This window comes from Malaya genurostris, chromosome 3 (genome assembly GCF_030247185.1).
Source record: "Malaya genurostris strain Urasoe2022 chromosome 3, Malgen_1.1, whole genome shotgun sequence".
Lineage (NCBI taxonomy): Eukaryota > Metazoa > Arthropoda > Insecta > Diptera > Culicidae > Malaya > Malaya genurostris.
In genome coordinates, this window is record NC_080572.1 from 2,427,224 (window position 1) to 2,443,869 (window position 16,646).

At 42.9% G+C, this 16,646-nt stretch overlaps 1 protein-coding gene across 1 annotated transcript in view; it reads right to left on the reverse strand.

Annotated features, from left to right (window-relative positions):
• LOC131434643 (sodium-dependent serotonin transporter) overlaps window positions 1–16,646 on the reverse strand; it is an 86,403-nt gene that overhangs the window by 17,499 nt on the left and 52,258 nt on the right. The window contains exon 6 of the mRNA XM_058601578.1: window positions 15,518–15,991. Coding sequence (XP_058457561.1) covers window positions 15,518–15,991 — 474 coding nt within the window. The remainder of the gene's footprint in view (window positions 1–15,517; window positions 15,992–16,646) is intronic.

The window sequence follows — 16,646 nt, forward strand, 5'->3', positions numbered from 1 at the left end:
CTTGCTGAGACATATGCTTCATGAGGTTAGCATTTGATGAATGGTTCTCATATTGTAGATGCCTATGAGTAAACTAGATTCATAACTTTTAGTTCCGATGAATATTAATTTAAAGAACATTGCTTTTAGTGTTTCTAGGATATATACACAGTGTAAACTACCAAGAAACAAATTGATCGTTTTGAAAATGGGCTCAAATGCAAAATTTCTGCTATAAAATGTTCAAAGTATGTTTGAGATGTGATCAAATTTGCGAATCTTGGAATGCGAATATTACGTTAAAAATGATTTCTGTAAACCTACACTTTATAAATAAACCGTAAACATTGCATATATGACTTTGCTTCGCGTCTTGTAGCACGCCGTAATGCAAGGTCTTCTTTCTCGTACAATACTAACGAGAGCGAGAGTTAGTTCATGTGTTAACTGAGACTGAGAGCACAGACAATTTACTTGGCAAGGGAAATTGGTCTGCTCAGTAGCATATACTCTCACGCATTCAGTTTCTCTCTAATATAGGTCTCTCATTCAGCTATGTAAAGCAAAGTGTTCACAGGAGATGTTTTTTGTTGCTTCGTTCGTTTGAGGATTCACAATACAAGCCCTGCTCAACAGGCTATCCCCCTTCATAGAGGAAACAGGAGGACTGTCCAGCCAGCAGTACGGGTTTCGCAGAGGCAGGTCGACGGCGGACGCCATAACATCGGTGGTAACCACGGCGGAGGTAGCTATCCAGCGCAAACGACGAGGAATCCGCTACTGTGCGGTAGTAACGCTAGACGTTAAGAACGCGTTCAATAGTGCTTGTTGGGCAGACATGGCTGATTCCCTACTTCGACTGGGAGTACCGGAAGAGCTGTACAAGATTCTGGAAAGCTACTTCCAGACCCGAGTATTGCTCTACGAGACCGAGGAAGGCACACGTAACACTCCAATCACGGCTGGAGTACCGATCCTGTGGAATATAATGTACGATGGAGTACTGAGGTTGAGGCTTCCTCCGGGTGTCAAGATAGTCGGGTTCGCGGACGACGTCACACTGACAGTCTACGGCGAATCCATCGAAGAGGTCGAACTGAATGCATCACACTCAATCTGCTTGGTGGAGGACTGGCTGCGTAGCATGGAAACTGCAACTCGCGCACCACAAAACAGAGGCCTGCGTGGTTGCAAGTATGATGCCTATCGGTCTGATAGTGAAGGAAGACGCGGAGTGCTACAGCATGCGAGGAGACAGGAACGCCCGTAGGGCCTCCAAAGCCGCTTTTTTACGCAGATGCAACAAGAGTGGGACAGCTCAACCAAGGGTAGGTGGACACATCGGCTCATACCTAGAGTCTCGAGTTTTTTTTTTTTATTCAATAATATAATTATTTTTTAAGGCACACTGCTTTAGCTCTAAGGTGCCAAGGACTTTTTCTAATTTTATTAACGACTAACTTAAAACTAGGATAGTATGATTGGATAATGTTGTATTGGGGTCGCAGTGGTCGACTTTGGCTGATCCAACCTTCAGCTGGCGGTCGGCACCGGCCGGTGGATGGAATATGTCATGAGTCTTCCAGATGACGTTGGCCGCATCCCTCGGTCCGTGTGGGTCCGCGGGAAACACCCCCAGGCTACGAATACCCGGCGGGTGGCCCGCATGACTAGAGCGACCTTCCGTGGGCGATGATGGTGATGTAAATATAACGAAAAAATATAGAGAAGTAAATATTGCGGAAAACGAAGTAAAATGGGGATATGGGAACGAAATGACTAAGAACGACAGAGATCTAATTAGTTGACATCGAGATGGAGAAGAGACGGGGAGGGGGGAAGCGAAAAGGTTAGTGACAGCAAGAAGATCTTGTTAGTTCCGATGAAGATGGTGGACAGATGAGGAATCGGGATAATCGGCGGAAGTTAGTGTCGAACCTGCAGGTGAAAATAATTCTTAGCCACAGTTGAAATAACGTCGATAAATAGGAGGAACTTTCTAAGCAAGATGTAACAGATTACACTTGTATATTAATGTGTTTGAGGAACTGGTATATCAGAAGCATATATGAACTATCCCGACTCGCCAACACATCCCGAACCGGAACCTCAGTCGGTCTACCTCGGGCCCTGAGGGATTCCAATAGCTCCGATCTGGCGTCGCGATACTCTACGCACGACCACACGACATGCTCGATGTCCTGATAACCGTCGCCACAGGTGCAGAGCCCGTTCTCCACGATCCCGATACGCCGGAGATGTGCGTTGAATGTATAGTGATTTGACATGAGTCGTGACATAACGCGAATGAAATCACGACTCACGTTCATCCCCTTGAACCAAGGTTTCGTCGATACCTTAGGGATAATGGAGTGTAGCCATCGTCCCAGTTCGTCATTCGTCCATGAAGTTTGCCAACTTTCGAGAGTTTTCTGACGAGAAATACTGAAAAATTCATTGAAGCAGATTGGTCTTTCATAAATGTCACCTTGTAATGCGCCCACCTTAGCCAATGAGTCTGCCTTTTCATTGCCCGGAATGGAACAATGCGAAGGGACCCAGACTAACGATATTGAATAAGACCGTTCAGATAAAGTTCGCAAGTGTTCCCGTATTTTCCCCAGGAAATATGGGGGATACTTTCCTGGCTTCATTGCCCGGAGAGCTTCTATTGAGCTTAGACTGTCCGTGACAATGAAGTAATGGTCTTTGGGCAATGTTTCAATGATCTCGAGGGTGTACTGAATGGCAGCTAGTTCTGCGACGTAAACTGAAGCCAGATCACTGAGTTTGTAAGAAGCGGTGATGTTTTGATTGAAGATGCCGAAGCCTGTGGACCTGTCGATGTTTGATCCATCAGTGTAAAACACCTTTTCACAGTTGACTGTTCTAAATTTATTATAAAATATATTAGGGGCCACTCGAGGGCGTACGTGTTCCGGAATTCCACGAATCTCTTCTCTCATGGATGTGTCGAAAAACACAGTAGAATCAGAAGTATCCAAGAAATGAGCACGGTTGGAAGCAAACGAAGAAGGATTAATATTCTGAGCCATGTAATCAAAATACAAGGACATAAAACGGGTTTGAGAATTAAGCTCAACTAACCTTTCGAAGTTTTCAATCACCAGAGGATTCAAAATGTCGCATCGAATGAGCAAACGATATGAGAGATCCCAGAACCGGTTTTTCAACGGTAAGACGCCCGCCAACACTTCAAGACTCATCGTATGAGTTGATTGCATGCAACCCAAGGCAATACGCAAACAACGATACTGAATTCTTTCCAGCTTAATGGAATGGGTGTTCGCGGCGGATCGGAAGCAGAAGCATCCATATTCCATAACGGACAATATCGTTGTTTGGTACAACCTGATCAGGTCTCCTGGGTGGGCACCCCACCAAGTTCCGGTTATTGTACGAAGAAAATTGATTCTCTGCTGGCATTTTTGTTTCAGATACCTAATGTGACATCCCCAGGTGCCTTTGGAGTCGAACCAGACCCCGAGATATTTGAATGTGAAGACCTGAGCTATGTTTCCACCCCCTAGTTGAAGCTGTAGTTGTGCTGGTTCTCGCTTCCTTGAAAATACAACCAGCTCAGTTTTCTCCGTAGAGAACTCGATACCCATTTGAAGAGCCCATGTGGATAAGTTGGCAAGAGTATCTTGTAACGGCCCTTGCAGATCGCCAGCTTTGGGTCCTATAATGGACACAACGCTGTCGTCGGCAAGTTGTCTCAGCGTGCAAGATGTGTTGATACATTTATCGATGTCGTTTACGTAAAAATTGTATAAAAGGGGGCTTAAGCATGAGCCCTGAGGAAGACCCATGTAACTGAATCGTATTGTCGACAAATCACCATGCGCGAAATACATGTGTTTCTCAGACAATAGATTATGTAAAAAGTTGTTCAAAACTGGCGAAAGACCATGCTGATGCAGCTTCTCAGATAGGATATTTATAGAAACTGAGTCAAAAGCCCCCTTAATGTCTAGGAAAACTGACGCCATTTGTTCCTTACGAGCAAATGCCATTTGAATTTCTGTTGAGAGCAACGCAAGACAATCGTTCGTTCCTTTGCCCCTGCGGAAACCAAATTGTGTATCTGAAAGTAAGCCATTAGTCTCGACCCAATTGTCTAGACGAAACAGAATCATTTTTTCGAACAATTTCCGGATACAGGAGAGCATAGCAATCGGCCGATACGAATTGTGATCGGAGGCTGGTTTTCCTGGTTTTTGAATGGATATCACTTTCACTTGTCTCCAGTTATGTGGAACAATGTTGTCCTCAAGGAACTTATTGAATAAACTCAGCAAGCGTCTTTTGGCGGGGTCAGGCAGATTTTTCAACAAGTTGAATTTTATTCTGTCTAATCCCGGGGCTTTATTGTTACATGACAAGAGCGCAAGTGAGAGCTCTACCATCGAAAACGGTGTTTCGTTTATATTTGGTGTCGCGGCGCGGGTGATCTTCTGTTCCGGAACAGAGTCAGGACATACTTTTTTAGCGAAATCGAATATCCAGCGGTTAGAATATTCCTCGCTTTCATTCGTTGTGTTATGATTGCGCATTCGTCGGGCTGTGTTCCAAAGAGTGCTCATAGATGTTTCTTTTGTTAGGCCGTCTACGAACCGACGCCAGTAACCGCGTTTCTTAGCTCTAATCAAGTTCTTAATTTTAACGTCTAACGCCGCGTAATTCCGGTAATTATCAGGTGTTCCATTTTTTCTGAATATTTTATACGCGGAGGCTCTCTCCGCGTTTAAATTTGTGCACTCTTTGTCCCACCACGGGTTGGGAGGACGGATGTTAGTTTTCGCGCCGGGTACACGTTTCGTCTGAGCTTGAGTCGCGGTGTCGAGAATCAAGCCAGCCAAAAACGTGTACTCTTCCTCCGGAGGAAGTTGTTGAGTTCTTTCAAGTTTCTCAGATATCGCGGTCGCATAGCTATTCCAATCAATATTTCGTGTGAGGTCATACGAAACATTGATTGTCTTCGATGGTTTTGAGCCGCTGGTGATTGATATTACGATCGGTAGATGATCGCTACCGTGGGGATCAGGAATTACCTCCCACGTGCAATCCAACCGTAGCGATGTCGAGCAAAGTGATAAATCCAGCGCACTTGGTCTTGCTGGTGGTGCAGGAATCCGTGTCATTTCTCCCGTATTCAAGATTGTCATATTGAAGTTGTCGCAGATATCATGGATCATAGCTGATCTGTTATCGTCGTGAAGACAGCCCCATCCCGTACCGTGTGAGTTAAAGTCCCCTAAAACCAACGTCGGTGCGGGAAGGAGCTCAATGATATCACTGAGCCACCGATGCCCAACCGAGGCTCTTGGGGGAATATAGATTGAAGCAATGCAAAGATCCTTGCCTTTGATTGTAACATGACATGCGACAACTTCAATACCTGATATCGAGGGGAGGTTAATTCGATAAAAAGAATAGCACTTTTTGATCCCCAAAAGTACTCCTCCGTAGGGATCATCTCGATCCAGGCGAATAATGTTAAAATCGTGGAAGTTTAAGGATATTTCAGAAGTTAGCCAAGTTTCGCACAATGCAAATGCGTCACATTTCAGATTATTTACTAGAAATTTAAATGAATCTAGTTTTGGGATGATACTTCTGCAGTTCCACTGTAAAACAGTGAATAGATCCGTGACCTCGGTGGATGATTTAGCCATCGAAGGATACAATCGCTGAGAGAAGGGGCCAATTTGCAGTCAACTGCTTCAAATATGTTTTCACTGTTGGCATGAAAGCAATTAAAATGCTTCTAGGAGAGTCAGAAATATCGAAAGTTGTAAAAATCCAGTCCACAACATCAGAGAACTTTATAAGTCCAGCACCTAGTTGTTTCTCTGGTAGATTTTCAGGGACGTTTGGGGATTTTGTTGTCCCGGGAAGTGGTGGGAATTCCATCTCGGAACTGAGTTTTCCGAGACCAGGAGCCTTTTGCTTCGGTGGTTTGTCCCGATTCCCGTTAGCTGTAACTTTTCGAAGCCCTTCAGAAGACACCTTCGAACCCTTACTAGGTAGCTTATGAGAGGATTTATTCATTCTTTTCCTACAGCTATGAGGGACCGCCGATGATGGACCTTCCAAAGGGTCGTCAGAATCGCTCTCGTCAGTTGACAAGCAGGCATATGGGTTCGTTGTCAGTTTAGGAGGGGTGGCACTCTTAAGCATCTCGGCAAAGGAACGCTTGGAGTGTGCCTTCAGGGAACGCTTCATCCGATCTCCTCGCAGCTTATACGCAGGACATGCCATTAAATCATGCGGACCCTCCTTGCAGTAGAGACACTTTTCAGCATCCTTACCGCAAGAGCCATCCGCATGAGCCTCCCCACAGTTAGCTCACCGGGGCTTATTGCAGCAATGAGAAGCTGTATGCCCCAATTGTTTGCAATTGGTACAATTCATTACTCGAGGTACAAAAAGACGAACAGGCAGACGAACCCGGTCCAAGAGGATGTAGTTGGGCAAAGCAGAGCCGGCGAAGGTCACACGATAAGAGTCAGATTGGGGATAAGACTTTGTTCCATCCCCGGCGATCGATACTGAATGCAATCGCTTGCAGTCCAGTATCTTGACGTTCTTAAGTGAGGGGTCCTTAAAACAGCCCTCTCCGTACTTAAGAACGTCCTCGCAAGTCAAACTCGAATCGGTGACCACACCGTCGATTTCTACTTCGCGAGCTGGCACGTAGACGCGGTACTCCCGCGTAAAATGATCATTTTGAACGAGCTCATTAGCCTGCTTTGAGCTGGTGAGCAGAACCCTGAGCTTATCTGGGCGTATTTTATCAATACTTTTTATAGTATTGTATCGCGAGGACAGATCCCGCGATATTTTCAAAACATTCAATTTTTTTTCTTTAGCCTTGGTCCGGAAATAAACCGAGTAAGGCCCGGCCGAGAGTGCAAGCCCATCGGGATAACTCTTTATGCGAGACTTATTGCTGCCAACAGAAGTCTCCATCTGATCATCGATAACGGAGGGGTCGGGATTCAAATTTAACATGTCGCGGAGCTACCTCCGTGCAGAAATAAATGATTCGGGGGGGTAATGAACGGTCGAATGAAGAAGAAAAAAAAATATACAAAATAATAGTACTTAACTTTTAATCCAACGGGGGCCACCAAGGCCAAGCCCTCGTCGATCGGCGTATCGCCGCTTCGAGGGTGTGCAAAAAACCTCCGAGAGGAAAAAGCACACTCACTTATAATCCGCACAGTATAATCACAATGGCCACTGAAATCTGGCCTTGATCGATCAAACAATCACCGGCTAACGGTACTGTTTCGATCGTCCGCTCACAACAATGCACTGCTTCAGTGTATAATGTACAAAAAACCTCTCACAGAAAAAAAAGCACTATTGTCTATTACACAATAGCGATAATCTAATTTGGTCGTCCGGTCACGTTATCACACACGGCACTGGTTTTTTTCGCAGTAAACACAAAGCACGTCCGTTCGCTCGGAAGGTTGAAACGGCAATGGAGTCTCGAGTTGGTTAGATAGACATAACAGCAAATTACCTGTATGGTCCAATTCATAACTAAAACATTTGAAAAATAGGAAACAAAAAGCACACAAAACTTACAAACAAGGAAAAAGTGATGCTCATCTTCAAAATTACTTAAATCTATGCAATCAACTCAAAATAGCCATTAACACAGCACACGAAGAATACAACCGCAAAATTGAAAACGAAATAAAGACTTGCCCTAAGAACTACACAAAAACTAAACTAAAAAGCAACAATTTTCCATCTCAAATGCACCTCGACGAACATGTAGGGAAAAATAGTACAGAAATCTGTAATCACTTTGCAAATTTTTTTCAAGAAGTATATACATCTTATTCAGAAACTGACCGTGATCGTGAATACTTCTCTTTCATACCTGCATTTTCCAACTCCATCTCTGTAAACTATCTATCAGAACAAGACATTTCGTCAGCACTGAAAAACTTAGACGCCTCGAAAGGGCCTGGACCTGACAGTATACCACCAATATTTAAAAAAAATCTTGCTGAAGAACTTACACTACCACTACAACTACTTTTTAACTTATCACTTAATAAATGTACTTTTCCTAAAGCATGGAATTCTTCTTTCCTTGTACCAATATTTAAATCTGGTGCAAAATCTAACATTCGGAACTACCGTGGAATAGCCATTATCTCATGCATTCCAAAATTATTTGAAAAAATTGTAAACGAAAAACTTTTTCATCAACTTAAAAATGTAATAACAAACAAACAACATGGCTTTTTTAAAAGCCGCTCAACTACAACAAATCTCTTAGAATTTATGACATTCACACTGAATACAATGGACGCCGGCAACTACGTAGAAACTCTTTACACTGACTTTAGCAAAGCCTTCGACCGTATTGACATACCTTTACTTCTACATAAACTACAAAAATATGGCATAAAACATACTCTTCTTGAATGGCTCAAATCATACTTAACGAATCGTGTACAGGTAGTCCGTTTCCAAAACATTCTGTCTAAACCAATTAATATAACTTCTGGCGTACCTCAGGGTTCTCACTTAGGGCCTCTCCTTTTCATTTTACATATAAACGACATTTCCTTCATACTCTAAAATCTGAAATATGCTTATATATGCAGACGACATGAAACTCTTCATGGAAATTAAAAATATCAACGACGCTGTAATATTCCAGAACGAAATCAATCTATTCCACATTTGGTGCTGCAAAAGTCTACTCCAACTCAATGTAAAAAAATGTAACTCAATAACTTTCAGTAGGAAAAATGAAACTATATCTACAAACATACATCTAGGAAATCAACTTGTAGAAAAATGTAAAATTGTAAGAGATTTAGGCGTAATCTTAGACTCTAAGCTCACTTTTGTGGAACACTACAATACCATAATCAATAAAGCTAATAGCATGCTGGGCTTTATTAAACGCTTCAGTCATAACTTTCAGGACCCATACACAATTAAATTATTATACACTACATATGTCAGACCTATTTTGGAATGTTGCAGCCTAGTATGGAATCCATACAATATTATTCACGAAGAACGCATCGAATCTATTCAAAAACAATTTCTTTTGTATGCACTTCGTAAATTAAACTGGACAGCATTTCCTCTACCATCATATGAAGCACGCTGCATGCTCATCAATATTCAAACACTTAAAGAACGCCGCGACCTTGCAATGCTTTATTTTATCAGTGACATTATTTCTCAACGCATTCAATCGCAACTAAATTTTTATACACCGAGCCGGCAACTACGAACCAGGGAATTATTTTTAAAAAGAAACACTAGAACAAATTATGCAAAATATAGCCCAATCAATCGTATAATGCGCCACTACAATCAATATTGCGAACATCTTGACCTTAGTATGTCCAAAAATGAAATGAAATTCCAGCTTAGTCGTAGAAATAATGCGTAGTATCTAAGTAAACATTGTAAATCATTTATATGTAGTCTACATTTGCTTGACGAAATAAATAAATAAATAAATAAAAAGACCTCACGGAGAAGTGAACTTTGGCCTGACGCAATTCCTTTCCGTGCTTCAGGTGGTACCTCCACAGGTTTGGCCACGCGACATCCCCTGTATGTCCTGGCTGCCCAGACGAGATCGAGACGGCAGAACACGTCTTGTTCGCATATTGCCGTTTCGCGGCTCAAAGGAGTGAGCTACTGGAGGCATGTGGCATTGACACCACACCGGAGAACCTGATCCAGAGAATGTGCCACTGCGTAGAGAACTGGAACGCAGTGTCGACCATGAGCTGGTTGCGTGCAACCGTAGTAGATTCAAGAGGGATCAGCGAATAAAAGTCGGTCTGGGAGAACCTTCTTCGCCGGGGAGCTCTTCGTCGGAGTAGTCTAGATCCTTTGTCGGGGACTAGACGAGTAGTACGTAAAACTGGTAAGATCGTCGGGGCGCCAGTGAACCGGAAGCTATCCTCCAACCGGAATCACTGGATCGTCCAAGGCATCCTCTCGGTCGGGCGTTGACGGGTATCGAAAGCGTCGGTTTCGGGAGCGCCTCCTTCGTCGGGGAACTCTCCGTCGGTGTAGGCTAGATCCTTCGACGGGGGCTAGTCGAGTAAGGAGTGTATCGAAAAGTAGTAGCAACATTGATTATTGAATAAAAAAGCGAAAAAAAACATATTTTGACATTAGTTTACGATATATTGTAGAAAAATTATACATTTCACTGATTATATTGAAGAAAATCCTAGTTTCTGTGAAACGCTCGCACATTGGACTTGACATTCGTCATTAAATTCTGCACAGTTACTTTTGTGACTTTCCTGGTAACAGCTGTCCAGTTTTTTTGTGAACTCCTGCATGTTTTGGGACACTGTACCTTCCTTCCGATAGTGCCGCTTTACAATTGCCCAATACCTTTTAATGGGCCGAAGATCCGAGCAGTTCGGTGGGTTGATGTCCTTTTCCACGAATTGTGCATTATTTTTGACAACCACTGTAGAACGGAGTTGGCGTAGTGGGCTGAAGCCAAATCCGACCAGAAGAGAGGAGGAGCCTTATGCTTTCTGTACAGTGGCAGCATTCCCTTCTTCAAACATTCTTCCTCATACACCTTGGCGTTAATTGTCCCCTTCGTGAATCGAAGACCGCAAACCACAGGTACAAATTGTTTGCCAGACCAACCTTCTGCCCAAACTTTTCCATCCCCACCGTATGGTCAGCGTCGTACAGGTCCTGGTACACCGATTTCGTATAATATTGCGGTCCGGGCAGCGCTCGAGAGTCTTCCTTGGCGAAGGTTTCGTCGTCGATCAGGATGCATCCGACTTTATTCTGTAGAATCCGGTTATGCAGTTTTCGCGCTCTTGTTTTGGCCTGAACTTGCTGTACCAGGGGCTTTTTCGGCACCTTCTGTTTCTTGTATGTTTTCAGGGAGTTCCGAACTTTGATCCGATGAATCATCACGATGCTGGTGTTGAACTGCTTGGCCAAATCCCGCGTCGATGCCGATGGGTTTTTTCTGATGCACTCAACCACTTTTAAGTCCCGGCTGGGCTGGCTGGGACCCGTTTTCCTACCGGATCGGGGCAAATCCTTCATGTAAAGAGTCTTACCGAACTTCTCGATAATATTTTTGACACTGGTGTGATGCACTTTCACCCGTTTTGCAATTTCATTGTACGTGACACGACTTTCTGAGCACCAAGTGTGCAGAATTTTCTTTCGCGTTTCCGGATCAATTCGACTCATCATTGAAACGATAATCCGTACCGAAACCAATCGATTGCGCAGCTGTTATTGACATATAAACAAAGATGTCACCACAAAACATGCTGCAAAAAATTAAGCCATTTCAGAGTAATAACTGTTTGAATGTTGCTAACTACTTATCGATACACTCCTTAGTCGCCACAACACCGATTCGAGTCGTCGAGGCGCCAGTGAACCGGAAGCCATGCTCCAACCGGTATCGCCGGACAGACCTCGGCACTCCTTCGGATGTCCCGTGTGGTGTAACAGAGGACTCGGTGTCGGGAGAACTTCCTTCGCCGGGGAACTCTCCGTCGGAGTAGTCCAGATCCTTTGTCGGGGACTAGATGAGTAGATCGTCGCGTGGTACCGTTAGGGTCGTCTGAGCGCCAGTGAACCGAAAGTCACGCTCCAACCGGAATCATTGGATCGACTTAGGCATCCTTTCGGTCGGGTCGTAGACGCATACCGTAAGCATCGGTTCGGGAGGACTTCCCTCGTCGGGGAACCCTCCGTCGGTGTAGACTAGTCGAGTAGTTCCGCGACGTAGCATCAGTTTTGGGTCGTCGAGGCGCCAGTAAACCGGAAGTTACCCTCCAACCGGCATCACTGGACCGACCTCGTCATCCAACTGATCGATCCCTCGAGACCAGGATGCTGATCCCCATTCTGCATAAATCTGGGGAGGGTGCTGTGAGCACCAACAGCCTTCCACCCCGAAGTAATACCTAGCGGTAGTGCCGAGGAGGTAGGGTTGGAGATCCAAGGTGTTTTAGTGGGTAGTTCCAATCAACAGTTGGGTAGTCCTGTGGAGAGTCCCACACTCCGTGCGTAAATGCATTTCACCTTGTAAAAAAAGACTACCAGACTAGTAAAGAATATTGTTACGCCCTTTGCCGAGATCACATCACCGAAACGCAACCGCACCTCGCCACGTACGAGCGATCAGCACTCAACACAACAAAACTAGAAACTAATCACGAACACTATTAGCCTTGGCGCCAATTTGTATAGGCAGACCTAGTTAGCATTAGTGAACAATCGATATCTGTTGAATGCACATACAACTATGAGTACAGTCTGCTCGCAACGCTAGCAAGTTTAGTACAGCTTAACAATATAATTAGCCTAACCGTATCTATTGGTCAGGAACTAACGCGAAACAGCTTTAACCCGAGAATAATATCTAAGGTATAAGTTGTAGTTATAATTATTAGTAGTATTGAACTATTTTATATGTAGGTTTCTATTTAGGGTTACAATTGCCACGTGTGATCTGTGGGTCTGATATCTACGAAAAAGGCTTGCTTCAGATAGAATTGGAACAAAGACAATTACCTGTATTTCAATTATTTATTATTGAATTCAAGATCTTTTTTTATACAAATGTAGCGTTTTCATCATACTTTTAAGAAAAAATACGGATAAAATTATTCGTCATGGTTTTGAAGGAATTCTCGAATTTTTCCTGTAACACGGCTCAGTAGGCGGCGCACACCTTCTTCGTCCATTGTTTTAGCTATCTTATTCCACCAGGTCGTCATCTGATTGATGTCTTTGACAACATTTCCCTTTGCCTTGAGTCTCCTCTTCATGATTGCCCAGTATTTCTCAATAGGGCGGAACTGGGGGCAGTTGAGTGGGTTAAGGTTTTTCGGAACAAACTGGACCACTTTCTCTGCATACCATTCTTGAACGACTTTGCTGTAATGACAGCTTGCCAAATCTGGCCAAAACATTACGGGATGGTCGTGGGATCGAATGAACGGCAAAATTCGTTTTTGGAGACACTCTTTTTTGTATAGTTCCGATGTCATTGTATTATTTGTAACGAAAACTTTCGTTTTTTTTGCCACAGCTGCAAGTGCCCAGCCAAATCATAAATTTTCTGGCAAATTTGTCGGCAAAACAAATTTAAATTTGGCTGGAACATCCCCCAAGCCGTTGCCAAGTAAAATTTTTGACCTGGGATTTGCCCGAAGTCAGCCCTGACATAGGTTTCATCGTCCATCAGAAGGCACCTGGTCATATAGTTTCCGAGCACGAATTTTGACCACACTATTCTGTTTTATGATCCGATTTGACCGTTTGCTAGCTCGATACGACTTGATTCTTTCCCGGAGTCGAATTCTTCTCACGGAACTAAGGGCAGCACCGAATTTTCTGGCCAAATCACGATCCGACAGATTAGGATTCCTCTTAATCGTCTTCAAAATCTTACCACGCAGTTTCCGGTCGACAGTTCCACTCCGACGATTGGCTTGAGGCTTCCGAATCGTCGTCAATGTTTTCTTATACCGTTTGATAACGTGCCATACGGCATTTCTGGATAATTTCAGCTGTTTAGCTAGCCTAGATGCAGACCACAATTGATCTTCCAAATAACTATGCACAATTTTTCGCTTCTTTCGGCTTCCATGTTGATTGTTTACAAAGTACAGTCGATTTGCGGAATGTCAAAAATCATACGTGAAGCTGACAAAATTCCCGACACGTGGGCGCCAAGAACTTCCAAATCCGTCCACCAGGAGCGCCACAATATGAGCAAAAGTTTGTTCCAATTCTAAATGAAGCAAGCTTTATCAGTCCGTATTTGATGAACATTGAGATAATTCTAACAGATATCATTTCTTTTCACTAAATCTTATTTGCAGGTTTCATAAATACATATTACTGCATCTACAGTTTGTAACGTCTTAACTACCGTTGATATACTCATATTCCGGTCGTTAATAGTAATATAACTGTAATTATCAACAATGTATTGCAGGGAAAATTTAATTCATCTGAATAAACGTACTGGATTTCTGGAAACGCCTGTTGCAAGTCATTGTAACAAATATTTCTAAACATTAACAAGCATATAAATATAAAGCAAAACAATTAACGCATTTATTAGCTCACATCGCCATCTAATTTAAGTCTTTCAAATCTTATTACTGCACCCGAACATATCTTAAGATCGGAATCGCAAAATCTAATACCGAATAGATACTTGTCGAGTCTGAAACATCTGAAAGTCACAATGGTCGAATATTACATATAAGCATTTGTATCTGGCGACGTCCCTGACGCTGGGCCCCTCAAAAACCAATCTCGTCACCTTTCTAGAACACAACAACACCACACGGCTGCAAGGTTTCCTTTCAAGAAGCAATGGACAGCAGTTCAATCCTAATGAATATTGCATTAGCAGCAGCGTTTGACAAATCGTCCATCCAACTGCTTCACGGTGGGTCGATTTCGTTATCCGAATAGTAGCCAATTTCGATTTTTCCTCACCTGCTGAAAACATTTCTACACTACGATTCTCTAATTTTCCAGTTGTCGCTATTGATTTCCACTAAATAAAATCGAATCAGAAGCGGTACGAAACAATGCGCAGAGCCCACAGTCAATGGTGTGAACAAGAGTGATTTTTCTACTTCATACCATCAACAGGCGTTGCTTTTAGCTTCATGCATTTAAACATGAGATTGATAGTAAACTGTAACGGAGTTGCTTTCTTTCGAGTGGCTATCCGTGTGATTGCATTAACGCAAACATTATTTATCCCTTATTCCCCCACTCCCTCAGTCCAGCAACTACAGCACTCGGAAAACACTTCAGTGGAGGTTGCCCTAGTTTTCCAACCTTCTATTATCTGCTATCAATTCAAATCATTTACCTCGTGGTTTGCCAATGTTTCTTCACGAGAATCATTTCGTTCTTTAGTCGATCGGAGCCTGTTGCCATTCTCACAGGGTTAGATGGACACGAAAGAATAAAACTAGCGCTGAATTGTTGCCATCTCCACTTATTTCATGGAATCCGATTCCTGAACTATGGTGAAAATCAGCAACCAGCTACAAAAAAATAGTAGTTACGTTTTATTTATTCTCTTTGATTTGTATCCTTTCGATTGGTCTCAAGTGTGAACCGGGCACCATCTCAAAGAATCGATCTGGTTGATGGGCTTTCGATGTACAGTGCTAGAGTGTATCTTCTTCCTGTAAAGAGGATGATGGTTTCGACTGTCACGAGTCTCGTTTCTCATCACAATAAACGACGGGAGCAAATTGTGATTGGCGCGAGCTCAGATCGAAAACGAAGGAGGCTTTGAAACAAGTATTGAAAAGCTTTACAAACAAGCAAACAAGCGTTACTCGGGGAGACCTCAATGCGCCATCAAGCTGGAAAGTGCTTTCTTTTAGAACATTTTCAACAGACATGGTCTGCCACAAACTATAGGAAACGGAAATTGATTGAAACTCATCAATGTCATACTCACGTAGGTCATCGTTGGTAGCGCACAGATATAGATTAATGCTAGCAGGATTAGAACAAACAGCTCCCGCCGCCGACCGATCGCTCTCGGATATTCGTCGCAAAGCGCCGTAATCATTGCCTCCAACCCCCCAAACGTGCTGTCCAGCCCGAGGGTGATTAACATCAGGAAAAATATGATCGACCAGAAAATGGAACCTTTCATCATGGCGATCGCTTCCGGATAGACGATAAACACCAGTCCCGGTCCCTCCAAACCGACATCTTCGATGGATTTGTCCTGCACATTGGCCATGTAACCGAGCACCGAGAAGATGACGAATCCGGCCAGGAAGCTGGTTAGGCAGTTGATGCTGCTCGTCAGAAGTGCATCCCGGTAGCAGTTGTTGTTGAATTTATTGTAGCTAGACAAGGCCAACAGCGTTCCGAATCCAGGCCCGAGGGAGAAGAAGATCTGCGAGGCTGCGTCGATCCACACCTAGTTGTTCAGGAAAGTTTCAATATATACGAATAATAAATTCAGACATTTACGCAGTTATAAAGGAATAGATAAACAGAAATATGAGAAGTATTTTATAAGGAATGAATGAAGCATGTAAGAAAACTTGAAATAATTTGAAATAAAAATGGAATGAGTAACAAGTACGGTATGCTTATATTGCAAAACGAAATGATTTTGAGAAGAACAAAAGAAACAAATGTTTTTAGGCAATGGCTCAACGAAGAAACGATTAAATTAAGAAAACCATTTCAAAATAACAAGCTGAAAAATAACTAAATTAAATCTTGAAAAATAAAAAAAATGCAAATATAGAGAACTGTTGAAAAATATAGCACAAAGAATCAAAGATTTGAAAAACTCCGAATATAGATATATGTATAAACGAGAAGAAACGTCTTCTATTGATCAACTAATATTTCAATGAGCATATAAAAAATACTTACAAAATAAAATAACATTTGAAAAAAAATTGTCAATATTTCCAATCGCCTGAAACAATACACAAGTTGCCACGTTTGTTAAATACAACAAAAGATATTAAAATTCCTTTATGTTATAGCGAATGTTGAAACTGTCCCACGCTAAAGTAGAACAAATCAACGTCAAAAAATAAATTAAAAAAATTAAATAG